This window comes from Sapajus apella, unplaced genomic scaffold, assembly GCF_009761245.1.
Source record: "Sapajus apella isolate SASKATOON/1434 unplaced genomic scaffold, GSC_monkey_1.0 scaffold31, whole genome shotgun sequence".
NCBI classification, from domain to species: Eukaryota; Metazoa; Chordata; class Mammalia; order Primates; family Cebidae; genus Sapajus; species Sapajus apella.
In genome coordinates, this window is record NW_022436971.1 from 8,077,121 (window position 1) to 8,095,023 (window position 17,903).

General features: G+C 37.1%; 1 protein-coding gene across 5 annotated transcripts in view; it reads left to right on the forward strand.

Moving 5' to 3' along the window:
- Positions 1–17,903, forward strand: part of SMC6 (structural maintenance of chromosomes 6) — an 86,790-nt gene that overhangs the window by 4,270 nt on the left and 64,617 nt on the right. For 3 of the 5 annotated variants that reach the window (XM_032294061.1, XM_032294060.1, XM_032294065.1), the window contains exons 2-4: positions 3,976–4,118; positions 8,197–8,314; positions 11,524–11,629. In XM_032294061.1, coding sequence (XP_032149952.1) covers positions 3,981–4,118; positions 8,197–8,314; positions 11,524–11,629 — 362 coding nt within the window. In that variant the 5' untranslated portion in view covers positions 3,976–3,980. Of the gene's footprint in view, positions 1–3,975; positions 4,119–5,566; positions 6,671–8,196; positions 8,315–11,523; positions 11,630–17,903 lie in introns of those variants that run through there. The other 2 variants (XM_032294062.1, XM_032294063.1) reach the window with 2 other exon arrangements.

Genomic DNA, 17,903 nt, shown 5'->3' on the forward strand with positions numbered 1-17,903 from the left:
CCTGGGTAACAAGAGTGAAACTCCGTCTCAAAAAAAAAAAATAATAATAATAACACTGTTTTCTATGAGGTAATTCTAATTCTGTTATGTGTGCCACTACTCTTAGTCCCTAATTTGGTAATAATGGGAAGTATGAATTATTAGATACTTAATAAAAATTAAAAGTTAGAATTCTGTTAAAACGCATATGATCTCTATCAAATTTCCTATGTATCTACATGCTATAATGAACTCTTGGTTATTAATTTTTCTTCATTTTTATTTTTATTTTTTGAGATGGAGTCTTGCTCTGTCGCCCAGGATGGAGTGCAGTGGCGCGATCTCTGCTCACTGCAACCTCTGCCTCTGGGTTCAAGTGATTCTTCTGCCTCCGCCTCCCGAGTACCTGGGACTATAAGTACACACCACCATGCCTGGCTAATTTTTGTATTTTTAGTAGAGACGGGATTTCACCATATCGGCAAGGCTGGTCTCAAACTCCTAACCTTGTGACCTGTCCGCCTCGGCTTCTCAAAGTGTTGGGATTACAGCTATGAGCCACTGCATCCGGCCATTAATTTTTCTCCTCGAACTTAATATTTTATTGATGGTCTTCTTTGTCCCTGCTTCTTTCTGTAAGGGATAAATGAGGTTTTCCTTAATTCTCTTTTTTTTAATTATAAATAAACAAATATTCAAAACTATGATGAGCTTTATGGATAAATTGAAAATCGCAGAGGAGGCTTTTTCCTCCTTTTTTTAATTCCAGAATATTTACAGTATTTTTCTTTTCATCTATAAATATGTCTCTTTAGCCTTTTGGAAACAATTTTACTATTTTAATCTGTATCTAATGCTCTGGACATTCAAATCTGTGTTTGAAAAATCTGTCATCATTAAATTACAAAGTGATTCCTATTTTAAAAGGTAGGATCCTTCAGTGTCTGTTAGATACAAGTTACCTTGGCAACCTAATAGCAAACTGCAAATCCCAGGTCATGCTTAGCAAATAAAAAACATGCTCAGCAAATAAAAACCATGGTCATCATGTAGTATTTGAGTGTACTGTCTTCTGTATAGAATCTCACATTCCTTGTGAGAAGCGCATCACATTTTCCCCAGTGCATTGTTAGCTAATGTCTGAGTGTCTGCTAACGGCATGATCATGTATTAGGCATTAATAAAAACAGTTTCTAAAAGGGCATTAAATGTTGGGAACACTAAAAAGTAATGCTTTCTCTTTGCTCTTCTATAGTAAATTACTGCTCATTGACTGAGAAGGTAATAGAGGGTGGTTAGCAGAGAAGAAAGTGTGGAAAAATAATGGATTGGTAGTATCTCAAGGAATTTAATAATAAACTGAAACCGATCTGTGTTGATTCTTACTAAATGTTTTGAAAAATATGTTTGATTTTGAATTTTTGATTTCTGTAACAGTTTCAAAATAAACATTAAATAATTTGTAAAAATGAAGCTGAATATTATATAGATGTAACTGTAATGGTAATACTGTCTTGAAAGGCATTTGTTTACGTCAAATGTCTTTCTTTGGATGATAAGTAATACACTCTTTGAATGGTATTTAACATCATAATATATAAGGTTCTTCATTGCCTTCAGGATAGGATAAAGTCCCAGTTCTTTTTCATGGTTTACATAACAATTCAACTCAAACTTTAGTGTGCTTATGAATCACCTTAAGTCTTGTTAAAGTAAAGATTCTTATTCAGCTGGTCTAGGGTGGGGCCTGAGATTCTGGATATCCAATATCTGGATATCTTCCCAGGAGATGTAGATCTTGCCTGCCAGTCCTTGGACTACTTTAAATATGAGGGGTCTACAAGTCCTTCTGTGGTCTGTTTCTAGCCTACTGCTCTAACTTTATAGGTTGGTAGCTGTACCTTATAATTTATGACACTATCATGGACTTGCCCTTAGTATTCCCCTGTAGCTGCACTTTGTAAAATGTGGTCTGGCAATCTGTGGTACTCTTTTAAGGGATCTACGAGGCCAAAACTGTCTTAATAATTATAGTAAGATGTTATTAGCCCTTTTCACTCTTGAGTGTACAGTGGAGTTTTCCAGAGGTTACGTGACATGTGAGATGTCATTGCTCTGACTGATAGACTATATACTTGTGTGTACCTTGTTTTAAAGGTTGCTCAGTTTTGGCTGGGCTCTGTGACTCACGCCTGTAATCCCAGCACTTTGGGAGGCTGAGGTGGGTGGATCACCTGAGGTCAGAGTTTGAGACCAGCCTGGCCAACATGGCGAAACCCCATGTCTACTAAAAATGCAAAAATTAGCTGGGCATGGTGGCATGTACCTGTAATCCCAGCTATTTGGGAGGCTGAGGCAGGAGAGTCGCTTGAACCCGGGAGGTGGAGGTTGCAGTGAGCTGATATCCTGTCACTGCACTCCAACCTGGGAGTCAGAGCAAGACTCTGTCTCAAAAAAAAAAGAAAGAAAAAAGTTGCTTAGTTTTAATTTCTAATATAGTAAATATTGATAGACATAAGCAAAAGCTCTTTGAAGTAAGTGCTTTGTACTTTTTAACAGATTACAACCTTTGAGAACTGCTTCCCTCCATATTAGACTGTGGACACAGAGACTAAGATCCAGAGCTTAATCAGAGCTCTTTCCTCAGTGACAGTGACTGTTAGGCCTGGATGGCAGTTTCAGTTTCCCATATGGTTTCCAGTGACACTGTGGTGGGAGTGGCCTTCTCACCTCTGGGCAATGGCAAAAGTCCTGAGTTTCCACTAGGCCTCCTTTGACACCAGCCAACTAGGAGAAGGAGTAAATAACACCCTAATACTTCCTGTGTGGGTGGAGGTATAGGCTCTCTATGTGGTCTCCACTGACACTATTATCATGGCTTCTTACTTGTCTGCTTAGCCTTCTTTGACTCTACCCCAGTTAGGGTGCTGAGATGCCACCTTATAACCTCACTAGGGTAGTCCTGGCTACCCACTCAGATTTTGCTTGCATGGGTAGGGGAGCCAGGTATATACATGGTACAGAGATGGTTGCTATGGTTTAATATTTACGGGTCTTAAATACATTGGGCCTAGAACTGTTCCTCGTATTCTTATATCTTAAGAAATTTTTGATTATGTTAGAGATTTTTCTCTCCTTTTAGCAAACAATTAAAGTAGAAACCTATCATTTTAGGTCTTCTAAAGAAAACAATGAAAGCAGCAATCAAAGAGGTCATAAAGTTTAAATTATAAACTATCAGCTTTGCCTGGAGATTCACTATTCATATGTTTAGCAAAATAATGTGTAATTTAAATCTGTTAATTTTCTAGGTCTAAATTTTATAGTATATTGGCAAAAAAAATAGACAATCAGCCTGGACTTTTTTTAGGGAAGAGTTAAACTACTGGTGCGAGGCGGTGTGCTTCAAAATATGATTCTTTGGAAAAACAATTTAAAAATTAAAAGTTTTATCTGATTATAACTAGTAAAAATTGGTGATTGCTTTGGAATAATTTTAGAAGTCACTATGCCATCTCTATGAATAGATTTAGAAAACTAGAAACCACAATTTTATAAAATATTTTACCGTTTGTGAGTTTAGTAGTCACATTTAGATAGGCTTATATTAATAAAATCTTAGCTATGAATACCTCTTAAGTAAAATCAACTAATATAAATTATGCAGGTGTTAAAGCAACACAAATTTATTATTTTATGCTTCTGTGGATTAGAAGTCCAACAGAGGTCTCACTGGTCTAAAATCCAAATGTCAGTAGGGCTATGTTCTGTTTTAGAGACTTTAGGGGAAAATCTGTTTCCTTGCCTTTTCCAGCATTTTTTGACTCATGTCCCTCTTCCTCAGTGCAAGATGCAAGATTCATTTACTTTAATTTTTAGGGTAGAAATGGATGGACATAGTACTTAGAGTTTAATTAGCTTTGTTAGATTTATTTTGTTGAGTTTAATGTATATAGAACTTGATTTACTTCATTGTGACTATAAATATTTGTTCAGACCTAATGGCCAAAAGAAAGGAAGAAAATTTCTCCCCTCCTAAAAATGCCAAAAGACCAAGACAAGAAGAATTGGAGGATTTTGATAAAGATGGTGATGAAGATGAATGTACGGCTTCTTTCACTAATGGTACTTCTACTTTGGTAAGTGAACAATTACAAAATTATACTTTTGATTGACATGTTTTTCTTGTATTGTTTATATATCACATTCTATGATAACTTAAAATCAAGGAAAAGCAATATGAGTTTTTAAAAGTTGAGATAAAATCTGTTCTGGCTAATTTTGAAGCTTATGTTAATTACTAGAAAAATTAATAGAGAAAATGATCAAAGAACTGGATGTTTAGAAAGGTGAATAAAATTAACAAACCTTTAGTAAGACCAACAAATGCAAAAAGAGAAAAGACACAAATTACCAATATCAGGAATAAAATAGGGGTATCCACAGACCCTGCATCATCTAAAGGGTAAGGAAATACAGTTAGCAACTCTACACACGTAAATTTGACAAGTTAGGTGAAGTGAACCAATCCTTGTGGGAAAAATTACCACAACTCACCCAGTATGGAATAGATCATTTGAATAGCTCTATAAGTACTAAGAAAATGTAATTCCTGTTTTTAAACTCCTAAAAAAGAAATCTACAGGCCCAACTGGTTTCACTGGAGAATTGTTCCAAACATTTAAAGAAGAATTAACATGAACCTACACGGTCTTTTCCAGAAAACAGAAGAGAACACTTTTTACCAGTACCTAAGTTTACCAGAACCATTTACTAGTATACCTAATAGATGTGGTTGCAGAAGTACTGTACAAAATATTAACAAGGAGAATTCAGAAATTTAGTTGTTCCTTGGTATCCAAGAAGGATTGGTTCACAGGACTCACCTTCATACCAAAATTCTCTGATGCTGAAGTCCTTTGTAATCTGCCCTGTGTATTCTCATCTGCAGAACCCAGAGATAGGAAGAGCCAACTATGTGTAAAAATAATTATATGCCATGATTAATGTGTTCATTTTAAGCATACAAACCTGATTCAGTATCCAACAGTCATTGTGATTCACCATGTTACAGGCTAAAGAAGAAAAATCACATGATTATATCACTCAGTGCAGCAAAAGTATTTGATAAAATTCAACATCTGTTCATGACTAAAACTCTCAGAAAAATAAGAATAGACTGAAACTTCCTCAGCATGTTAAGAGCACCCACAGAAAAAAACCTGACAACTCATGTTATACTTAATGGTAAAACATGGGATAGTTTTCCTCAAAGATCAGGAACAAGACAAAGATGTTTGCATTTATCACTATTCAGCATAGTTCTGGGAAATCTAGCAGTGCAAATAAATCAGGGAAAAGAAACAGAAGGTATAGAGTTTGGAAAGGAAAACCACACACAAAACTGTCTCTGTTTGCAGATTATGTAGATAATCCATTTGCTCTTTATCTACATAAAAAATCTCAAGGAATCTATAGAAAACTCTTAAAATGAATCAATACATTCAGCAGTTATGGGATAAGGTATTTTAAAAATGTGTTACTTTCATATACTGGCATTGAACACATGGACATTGAAATTCAAAATACCATTTTTAATCACTCAAAAAAAAAAATGAACCACTTTGGGGCTGTGCAAATTAAAACAACATTGAGATACCAGTACACCTGATAAAATGGTGACAGTTCAAACCACTGACAGCACCAAATCCTGACAAGGATGTGGAGCAACAAGAACTCTAATTAATTAAATTTGCTGGTGAGAATGTCCGGTAATCCACTTTGTTAGTTTCTTACAAAACCAAACATCCTCTTACCATACAATCCAGCAATTGAACGCCTCAGTGTTTACTCAAAGGAGTTGAAAAGTTATGTCCACATGAAAGTTTTTTGTGCATTCATGTTTATAGCAGCTTTATTCATAATTGTCAAAACTTGAAGGCAACCAAGATGTTCTTCAGTGGATAAATTGATAAACTGGTACATCCAGACAATGGACCATTACTAGTAAGCTATTAAGGCTTGAAAAGACATAGAGGAACCTTAAATGCATATTACTAAGTGACAGAAGCCAATCAGAAAAGGCTACATACTGTATGATTCCCACTATATGACATTCTGAAAAAGGCAGAACTATGGAGAGAGTTAAAAATCAGTGGTTGGTTGCTAGGGGTTGAGGAAGGGGACGGATCAATAGGTGGAGCACTGGATTTTTAGGGCAGTAAAAATCGCTCTGTGCAATACTAAAATGGTGGAAACATGTCATTATAAATTTGTTCAAATCCATAGAATATACAATATCAAGAGTGAACCCTAATACAAACTGTGGACTTGGGTTGATAATTATGTGTTAGTGCAGGTCATCAGCTGTAACAAATGTACCACGCTGATGGTGGATGTTTATAATGAGGGAAACCATGTGCATGTGTTGGGGGTAGGGAGTATGTAGGATATTTCTGTATCTTCCTCTTAATTTTGCTGTGAACCTAAAACTACTCTTAAAAAATTAAGTATTAAAAAATCAAATACTTAGGTCTAAAGCTAACAAAATATTTACAGACTAATAATGGTGAAAATTATATAGCGCTGATGAAGGGAATCAAAGAACACCTGAATAAATGGAGAGACATACTTATCCATGGATTAGACAACTCAATATAGAAATTATGTCAATTCTCCCCCAAAATAATATGTAAGTTTAAATGCAGTTCTATTAAAACCTAAGATATTTTGTAGGTATATATTTTATTCTGAAATTTATACGAAAAGGCAAAGGAACAAGTAAATACACCTTGGTACATCCATACCATAAAATACAGCTTAGCAATAAAAAGGAGTGAACTACCAATATAGGCAACAACAGAGAATTAGGCTGAGTGAAAAAAACCGGTCCCAAGAGGCTACATTTTGTCTATTTCCATTTCTTTAACATTTTTGAAATGGCAAAGTTAATAGAAATGAACAGATTAGTGGATTGGGGTGAAGGTGGAATGTGGATGTAACTGTAAAAGGGCAACATGAGGGATCCTTAATGACGGAAATATTCTGTATTTTGACTATAGTCAATGTCAGTATCTTGGTTGTGATATTGTACTTTAGCTCTGCAAGATGTTACAATGGGCAGAAACTGGGTAAAGGGTACACAGGATCTCATTTCTTAAGGATTGCACGTGAATCTGTAATTATTTAAAAATAAAAATGTATTTTAAAAATTCTTCAACCATGATTTCCAGTATTCTACTCATACAAAGATATAAACTTTTTAATAAAATGTATGTCCAGAAAAAGAGAGCCAGGGAGTTTTTAAAGAAATCTTTAATATACTTAGAGACTTGAAAATGATCTTCAAAAAAATTAGAAGGTCTGATAAAATAAGGCTGATTTGTTCTGGTAATTAGATAACTACAAAGTACAAATGAGTACCATGTGCCAAACTCTTGGATAACCATTTGTAAACCATCTCCAATTTGATACTGACATAATATTTACATTATTGGAAATACTACTCCTCTTTTACAGACTTGGAAACTGTGTATTCTTTATACATGGCCAAAAGTTACACAGCTGCCATACTAAGTGACAAAGCAGAGCAGGGTTTACCTTTTAAGAACATAAACTCTGCTCTTTGAATTGAAATAGTGAATGTCAGATAGTGAATTCAGTGTTGAATACATGACTGGATATCCATCTTTCAGATGGATTCTAAATACAGTATACAGGAAGTTTTCTATGCCATTTGGGATAGTAGTTCTCAACAAAGGGGGTTCTCTCTCCTTTTTGCACCCTCCCCCCACCGCCCCACCCAACCAGGGACATTTAGCAATGTCCGGATTTATTTCTGGTTGTCACAGCTTAGGGGCAGATATGAGTTGCTGGTATCTTCTAGTGGGTAGGGGCTGGAGATACCACTAAACATTCTACAGTGCACAAGACAGACCCCTACCCCCACTAACAAAAAATTATCAGACCCAAAATGTCATTGCCAATATTAGGAAACCTGGTGATACACTTTTTAGATCCTTTAAAGATTTTAGAATGAGTACCTACTCATAGAAGGTACCCATTTAATTTCATCTTATTCATTGAAGTTACCATTATTCACTTTCTGTAACTTTTTTCATTGATGATGGTGCTAGTCTTTCTGATGCCAACAATGCTCAAATGGTTATAATGAATGAATTAGATTGACTGTTTTCTTCCATTGTTTTTTGTTAATAGACTGCAGCGGAAGTTGGAATAATTGAGAGTATTCGGCTAAAGAACTTCATGTGTCATTCGATGCTTGGACCCTTTAAGTTTGGCTCTAATGTCAACTTTGTTGTTGGCAACAATGGAAGTAAGTATTTTTGCCCTCCTCATTTGACCTTGAGCAGTACTTTGAGATTAGAGTACATTAACTTTTTGAAATAGGTGACTATTAGTGCTAATAAGTATTTTGTCAATAAATGTATAACTTGTGATTATGAATATTTTTGGTATTTGCTGCCAGTGTGCACTTAAAATATTGAGATAATTCTAGGTTCATTACTTAAGCAATAGAGGTAAACATTTCCTGCTTACGTTTTTAATCTATTTATCTTGGAATCTATACCACAGAAGGGTAGACAAGCGATTCTCATTGCAATTGACACAGCCCTGTGCCTTACCTTACTTAAACATTGTAATAGAGTACAAATGAAGTGACTTGGTAATCCAAACATGAAAGTAATTCTTGCCTTGTGGCCAATAAAAGCTTTAAGAGGAGGGGGTATTGGTGCTAGTTCTTGAATGAAAATTATTGATTCTGTAGGTCTCATTGGGGAAGAAGAAGCTGAGATGTTACAAGCAACGATTGCTCATCAACAGAGATTTGGAGGAGTAGAGGTAGATGTGTATAGGAACTGGCGAATAACCTGTTCGCCAGTTTATTGTATGCCAGTTTATTGTATGGTGTATGATGTTTATTGTGTGGTGTATGGTGGGGAAAGCCAAAAGCTGACTGTGGAGAGTCATGCTCTAGGCAATATTGTTGAGGATCTTAAATGTCATGATAAAGAGTTTGGAGTTATATTTTGAAGACAGTGAGGAACCAATTAGAGTTTTGTTTGTTTGTTTGGGGTTTTTGTTGTTGTTGTTGTTTTGAGACACAGTCTCCCTCTGTTACCCAGGCTGAAGTGCAGTGGTACAATCTTGGCTCACTGCAACCTCTGCCTCCCAGGTTAAAATGATTCTCCAGTCTCAGCCTCGTGAATAGCTGCGATTACAGATGGTTGTCATCACGCCCAGCTAATTTTTGTATTTTTAGTAGAGGCAGGGTTTCACCATGTTGGCCAGGCTGGTCTTGAACTCCTGACCTCAAGTGATCTGCCTGCCTCGGCTTTGCAAAGTGCTGGGATTACAGGTGTGAGCCACTGCGCTTGACCACAATTAAAGTTTTTGAGTAAAGGAATGGCATGGCCACAATTGGTGAAACAAACTGACCACATTGTGGACAGTGGATTAGAAGGGGAAAAATATAGGTGGCAGTTCCATGGCAGGCCCGCCAAGAATGACGTGTTAACTGCTGGACTGAGAAGGTACACAAGGAGAGGAGGCATGCCAGAGTCTACCAGCTGGTGAGAGTGCTAGAATAGGAAGCTAGGCTATGTGTAGCTCTGCAGTCCCTTTTGTTGTTCTCTGTTTTTCTTACTCTATTAGTCAAGAAGAAAGTGTCTTTAAAAAGAACGGATATCCAAAAGGATCATCATTTCAGAAGTGTCACATGACACAAGAAATACTGATGGGTTCTGAAGTTAGGTCTTTTAACTTTCAAAACAATGATTTTTATTAATAAAACTTAATAGAAGGGGAAATAATGCAAATAGTGGAGGCAGTGTATTTGGTAATGAAGGAAAGAGAGTTAGAATAGGAATTTAAAAGGCCTTATAGGAACTAAATTGGGTTAATCAGTAGTGTGCATTAGTTACTTTGCGGAAGATAATGGGCTAATAAAAGTTGATTGGATTGATTGAATAGAATTCAGAAAATGTTTACCATATTCTGTGTGTGTGTGTGTGTGTGTGTGTGTGTGTGTGTGTGTGTTTAAAGAGACAGGATCTCTTGCTCTCTGCCACCCTGGCTGGACTGTACTGGTGTGATTATAGCTCACTGCAGACTTGAACGCCAGGGCCCAAGCTATCTTTGCCTCAGCTTCTGAAGTAGCTAGGACCACAGGCATATGCCACTATGCCTCCCTAATTTTTTAATTTTTTATTATTTTTTGAGACAGAGTCTTGCTTTATTGTCCAGGCTGGAGTGCAGTGGTGCTGTCTTGACTCACTGCAATCTCTGCTTCCTAGGTTCAAGTAATCCTCTTGCCTTAGTCTCCCAAGTAGCTGGGATTATAAATGTGACCACCACAGCCAGCTATTTTTTGTATTTTTAGTAGAAGTGGGATTTTACCACATTGGCCAGACTGGGTCTTGAACCCCTGGCCTCAAGTGATCTGCCTGCCTTGGCCTCCTGAAGTGCTGGGATTGTAGGTGTGAGCCACTGCACCCAGCCTGCCTCCCTATTTTTATTTTTGTAGGAACTAGGTGTTACTCTGTTGCTCAGGCTGGTCTCTCCGGTCTGAGGTGATCCTCCTGCCTCAGCCTCCCAAAATGCTGGGATTACAGGTGTGAGCCTCCACGCGTAGCCCTCAGCTTGTGATATTTTAGATATGTTAGGGTATAAAGAAGTATACTTTTCAAAGAGCTAGAAAATGAATAATATTCAAGTTACAAGTAATAGGTGTCAAAGTGTTATATAAAGACATCTGTATGACTTTGCCGATTTTTTTCCTACTTAAGTTGATTCATTCAACAAATAACGCAAGTACTTATTATGTGCTAATACTAGGGATACATTATTGAATGAAAGAGACAACATTCCTGTCCCCATGGAGCTTACATTTGAGGGATGTTAACAATCGTTTCTGGCTGGGCCCAGTGGCTAACATCTATAATCATAGCACTTTGAGAGGCTAAGGCAGGAGGATTGCCTGAGACCAGGGGTTTGAGACCACCCTGGGCAGCATAGCAACACTGTGTCTCTGCAAAAAAAAGTTAGCCAGGCATAGTGATGTGTGCCTCTAATCCCAGCTACTCAGGAGGCTGAGGCAGGAGGATAGCTTGAGCCCAGGAGTTTAAGTGAGCTATGATTGTGCCATTAGAACATCATAAAAGTTAGATGGATTAATAATATACATGTAAATAGAAGGACAAATTCATTTATTAGGTGGATAGGCCAAGGTGGTACAGTGAAAGTTTTAGGTTGGAAAGGTGTCACAACAATTTTTACCATTTTCTTCTTAGTGGCAAAAATTGGATTCCTGAAATGTACTAATTTTTGGCTAATATTGGCAGCTCCATTTTTTATTACATATATATCTTTTTTTTAAAGTTGTGCTTTGCATGGGAAGAAAATTATAGTCTAATTTTAACATTTTATTTTAAAATGAGACTAATTCATAAATCTTTTTGCATTAAATGGTAGAAGTCAGCCTTTTTCTTTAAATGAATGTGATTTCTTCATCTGTTTCTTTAGGTGGGAAGAGTGCAGTCCTCACAGCTCTCATAGTTGGTCTTGGTGGAAGGGCGGTTGCTACTAATAGAGGATCTTCTTTAAAAGGTTTTGTGAAAGATGGACAGAAGTAAGTGTTTGCTTTCTACCGTCTATTTTTAATTCCCTAGTAAGAAAACAGTTGCTTTAGATTCCCAGTTCACATAGACATAACTGGAAATGAAGTGCCTTCTCAGAATAAGAGCAGAGGTGTCCTATTTTTTCATTCCTTTTTCTTGCTCCTTGTTGCTGGCATGGCGCACTGTTGCCTGTTATCCTCTCAAGACAGATAGCTTGTGTAAACTTACTACCATGTGTCTGGTATCCTTGCTTCTGCTACTTGCTGACAGAAATGGCTGTGATAAATCTATATACCTTGTTTAACAAGTGTTTATAAACCTTGCTAATGCCTGACTCTTGACCCAAACCCAGCATCTGTGAGTCCACATTGATACAATAGTAGGGAGAGCAAAATCAGTGACCAACCTATGTGTCCCTGCACGAAACTTCTGTTTTAGCTCTCTAAGAAGTCCCAAAATGAGTATTCTACTTTTTGACTCTGATTGTATACCCTTTACTCAGGTGGGTTGCCAGTGAGTTTCATTTGAGTACCACAATGACAGATGTGTTTGTTGTCTATCTGGACCCTTGGTGAATAGTCGTATGACTACTCTCTTTGGTTTTACATTTATATTTCTTTTTGTCGTCGGTTGCCATCCCATAGCTATATATGAATTGTCTAGCTTGCATCATCGTGGACTCACTGCCTTGTGCCCACTAGCTATTCTGTCTTGAGGCTTATCTCTTTATTCTTTCCCATACTGCCCCAGACACCTCTGAAAGGATCCTTGTTTTTCATAGCAACAAAATGTCCCAAATGCTGTCATACATCTCCCAGCATGAGGCCACTCCCATTCCTCCTTCTCTCACACGTCCAGTGCCAAGAACTTTTGAAACTTTCATAACTAACACTAATATATTTTTTCTCATTTAGTAGGCTTTCCTTCTGCTCAGTGTTATATCCATTTATCTTGTATTTTGTTACTAAAAAATAAAACAAGGACGGGATGTGAATCAGGTCTGCAGATTTCTTATGTATTGCTCAGAAGCCTTAGGAATCTTAACCTTAAGCCAAGTTGACTCAAAAAAGAAGAAAAGATACACAGAAGATTATTTCCCATGCTCTGTGGCCTTGGGAAAAAACTGTTTGATAACAATTCGCCAGCATAGTTTCTGTCTCCACTTCTTTGAGCCTCAGCCCAGCAGAGTCTTTTCACCACCAACCAAAATGGCATCTGTAGCAAAAAATTACAGATGCCATTAAGTTAATAGTACCAATTCTATTTCAGTTCATTATACTTAAAAAAAAGAAAAAAACTTTTTAAAATTATTATTTATTAATCATTAGAATCCATGAGAAAATTTTTCTTTTTTGAGACAGAGTCTTGCTCTGTTGCCTAGACTGCAGTGCAGTAGTGCAATCTTGACTCGCTATAACCTTTACCTCCTGGCTTTAAGCACTTCTTGTGCCTCACCCTCCTGAGTAGCTGGGACTACAGCTGTGCCACCACAGCTGGCTAATTTTTTTTTTTTTTTTTTTTTTTGTCTTTTTAGTAGAGAAGGGGTCTTGCCATATTGTCCAGGCTGGTCTTGAACTCCTGGCCTCAAGTGATCCACCAGCATAGGCCTCCCAAATTACTGGAATTAAAGCCTAGCCACAGTTCATTATACTTAACTATCCATTTCTTACCTGTCCAAACAATCACCTAGTCTACTTGGCTAGATTTCACATTGAATTTTAAGATACAGTATTTAGGAAGAAATTATTTGTTTATGTACTGTTAAATGTTTTATGTCTTAGTTAAATACTTTTTTAAAAGAAATACTTTTTTTTTTCCATTTGAGAAGTACTTAGGCCAGAGCAGAAAATTCTCTCTGAGATCCATCCTCTGAATACTATTTAATAAAATAAAGACTAGCTTAACAAATCACTGACTTTTAAGGACATGGCTGCCTGTAGAGTGAAATATTTATATATATATTTTTTATTTTCTGTACAAAATTGGGGAAATACATTTTAAAACACAGTTAATGACAGATAAAAACTCGAACCTGAGCTCAGTCTTCTGTCTAAAAAAGTAACTAAAAGCAGAGTTTTTCCACATCTTTATTGTTCTTATTCATCCCCTCCCTCATTGAAAACATCAGTTATTTATAAAATTGCCCTTGTTTTTACAGTCTCTGATTCTGTCATCACTTTTTTACAGGATCAGCTTGTTGAAGTGTTTAGTTCTGTTCTTACTCTATTGCACATCTAAAATCTATGCAGGAGTCTCACTTTGCCTAAGAATGGTTGTTAGTGTGGTCCAGCACAAATTTGAGGTAGTTCTAAGAACTCTATCCCTCCCTTCCCCATCTCTAGAATTACACTTCCCATTTGTGACAGACACCTGGTCTCTGGGGCTCCTTTCTTGGGGTATTTCAACTCTTCTTGTAGATGCTTGCCTAACACTGTTAGGAGGAGCCAGAGAACTATACCTTGAGGAATCTCCTGGGACTCATCCTTCAAATTATCCACCAATCCTTTGCAGTGACACAGGGTCTGAATGAATTCTTCCAATGTATCTCTTCATATGAAAACCTTTCTCAGTGACCCAAGGTTTCATGCCCTTTGTTTTTTAGATTTTATGCAGTTTGCTGTTACCTCCTTTGGCCTTCCCAATACCAACCCTGGTACCCTTGGGGTCTTTGCAATAGTCTTATTTTTGAGATCAGCTGTGGCATGAGGGTTTTAGAGGGACAAAAACTCATTCACCTGTGTTCCTGATTTATTTAGTCAGGGATACAGAATTATTACAGATGAGCTGGTGACCCATAGAAGGAGCAGTTGTATCATCTTTTTATGTGACTTTTTTCTTATTCCTTGTTCTCATCAGTGTGCGCTGCTGGCAGTTACTTCCGTGTAGATAGATTCTTCCTGAGTTGGGAAAGAAGCTGAATTCTTAGTGCGGCACTGCTCCTTTGGGTTGTCATTCTGAAAAAATTCTCATAGATAGCATCTCTTTTTTATTAAGGGTCTCTTGTGTTTACATTGGGCTCTATGGCTGTTGACCTAAACTGAGCATTAGCACAGGTCATTTCAGTATAAAGGGGAAGCCTGCAGAGCTAGTGCCCAACTCAATTGTCTCTCTCTTCCTGCACAAGTGTTTTCTTTTTGTCTGTGTGTGTATGTGTGTGTGTGTGTGTGTGTTTGTTTGTTTTAGCAGTAATTATGAGGCTTTTTTATAAATGTTATTTTTTAGAAGAGATTTGCTTTCTTAAATTTGCTAGATTCATATAGCAGGCCAGGCGGGCAGATCACTTGAGGTCAGGAGTTTGAGACCAGCCTGGCCAACATGGCAAAACTCCGTCTCTACTAAAACTAAAAAAATTAGCTGGACATGGTGATGGGTGCCTGTAATCTCAGCTACTCGTGAGGCTGAGGCAGGAGAATTGTTTGAACCTGGGAGGTGGAGGTTGCAGTGAGCTGAGATCATGCCACTGCACTCCAGCCTGGGCAACAGAGCGAAACTGTATAAAAAAAAAAAGATGAGGCGCAGTGGCTCACACATGTAATCCCAGCACTTTAGGAGGCCAAGGCGGGCAAATCATCTAAGGTCGGGTTTTTGAGACCAGCCTAACCAACATGGAGAAACCTCTATAGAAGAAAGTCTGTTCTATGCAGACTTTCTATTGTCTTATCGTCTCTATTAATTAAACTACAAAAATTAGCCGGGCATGGTGGCGCATGCCTGTAATCCCAGCTACTCGGGAGGCTGAGGCAGGAGAATCACTTGAACCTGGGAGGCATAGGTTACGGCGAGCTGAGATCACACCATTGCACTCCAGCCTGGGCAACGAGTGAAATTTTGTCTCAAAAAAAAAAAACGAAAATTTATATAGCAGTAGGAAACCAGTGCTTCCAAAGTTCTCACTATACTGAAAATAGCTTAAATACAAGGAGTAGCTAGGAATGAGATAATAAAGTAGGTGTTTGGTAATCAAGAGAGGGATTTGATAATTCAGAGAGCAAATATATGTAGTCATTTAAGAAATGTTTTGTTGAGATACACTAACTTAATGCCAGGTAATCATACTAGCTAGTGAAATAAAATATTTGTTAGTTAAGTATCAGAGGCCAACTGCCCTTCCCCTCATCTTTTAATGAACAGTTCTCAACCTTAACTTTTCATTAGAATCAACTTGGGGAGCTTTAAAAAATTCCATTAATTGTAATTTTTCTGAACCATATCTGTCTTAATTAGGTAATTTTGTTTTTGTTTTAGCTTTTTTCTTTAAATAAAAAACACCAATTTTCAAGGTAGCTCTAGGAAAGGATATTTACCATAAAGATGAGGGATATATATCTATGAAACTGCAGAGAAGTAATACAGCTGGGTCTCATGAGGGACCAGACTGAGACCTTGTAAGAACCAAATCTCTTCTGTCTCTGCAGCTTCCTTTTAATTGCATCTCTGGCTGTCTCTGTGTGTGTTGTCTCTGGGCCACTGTCTCCCTCTCCCTCCCTTTGTTTTTTTCTGCAACTCTCCTGTCTACACCTTCCTGACAATCCTAATTTAATTGGCTTTACTTCTGTGTGTGTGTGCACTATGCTCTCCTCTCCTGTATCTCCTTACGTAAGATGTACAGGTAAGTGTACAGAGTGTGTTTTTCTCTGTCACTGTCTCTGGGGCATGTGTACTTTCTTATTATTTTGCTAATCTTTGTCACTGTGTGTCTTCACATGTGCAGGCATTTGTAAGAAATACTGTAATTTGTAAGTTTTACTGTCCTAGTCTGTGGGTGTGTCTGTGTAAGGAAGGGATCTTGCGTTTTCTTTCCCTCTGGTTTACTGCCAGTATCTTTGGGTATGTGTGTCTTTTTATTAGTCTGACTAGGTGATTTCCCAGGAGCTTGTCTGTTCTATGCAGACTTTCTATTGTCTTATCGGAGAATAATGCCCCAAATTGGTTTCTCTAGGTTTAGATGCTCCATAACTTTGTAGCTCGCAGGATTCACCATCTCTCGACTTGATCATGTCTTAATTTGAATTTTTTTAAATCTTTTTATTTTGAAGTAATTATAGATTTACAGAAATGTTGCAAAGATAGTACAGTTAACTTACATCCTTCACCCAATTTTTCTTAATGTAGATTTCTTACCTAAGATGCATTTATCAAAGCTATGCAATTAACATTGGTACAATATCAACTAAACTACAAACTTTTTAAATTTTTTTAGCCTGTTTTTCTTAGATTGATTTTTTTAAAGAAGAAAATATGATTGCTCAGTTGGTAAAAATTTCTATATTTAGCTCAATCCCAAAAGGATAGGATGGAGAATTATATGGTTGCTAAGCCCTTTTCTCTAGGGCACTTGAACAGAAGAAGATGGGAGAGCAACAGAGTAAACACTTAAATGTGTCTGCTGTGTTAGCAGTAGTTCACAATGAAACTCATCTGGAGTATTTCTTCCTACGTTTCCTGAAAATGGGAAAAGTTTAGAGTATGATTACCAATTCACAAAAACAAGTTTTTTCTGTTAAAGGTTTCATTTAATTACCAATTAAAACACTTTCATATTAAGGGACTTGAGCATTTTGACAGATGCTCATATGAACCAGATAAAATATTATCTGTTTTTATGTATAAGGAAATTATAGGTATGTATTTATTAATGTTCTTCACATCTTTTTTGTTTTTCTACCAAGTCTTATTTTAGAAGCTGGAGTACACAAATAAAGATTTTTTTTTTTTTTTTTTTTTACCTTTATAGGTCTTAAAATATGCATGGCTATAAGTACCTGAAACATCTTTAAAACTTTAAAAACTAACAGAGCCTATCAATGAGGCAGATTTATACTCTTATTTTATATGTATATTTAGCTGCATTGTACTATTTTGAAATATGTATTTTAATGCCTGTAAAGCTTTAAGAAATTTTTTGCTTTAGTTTTTTTTCCTTTTTTTTCTTTCTTTCTTTTTTTTTTTTTTTTTTTTTTTTTAACAGAGACAGAGTCTCGCTCTGTCACCCAGGCTGGAATGCAGTGGTGCAATCTTAGCTCTCTGCAATGTCTGCCTCCAGGGTTCAAGTGATTCTCCTGTCTCAGCCTCCCGAGTAACTGGGATTACAGGCATGCACTCCCATGCCCAGCTAATTTTTGTATTTGTTGTAGAGATGGGGTTTTGCCATGTTGACCAGGCTGGTCTCAAACTCACACCACTTGATCTTGACCTCAAGTGATCTACCCACCTTGGCCTCCCAGAGTGCTGTGATTACAGGTGTGAGCCACTATGCCTAGCCTGGTTTATATTTCTTGATGTCAA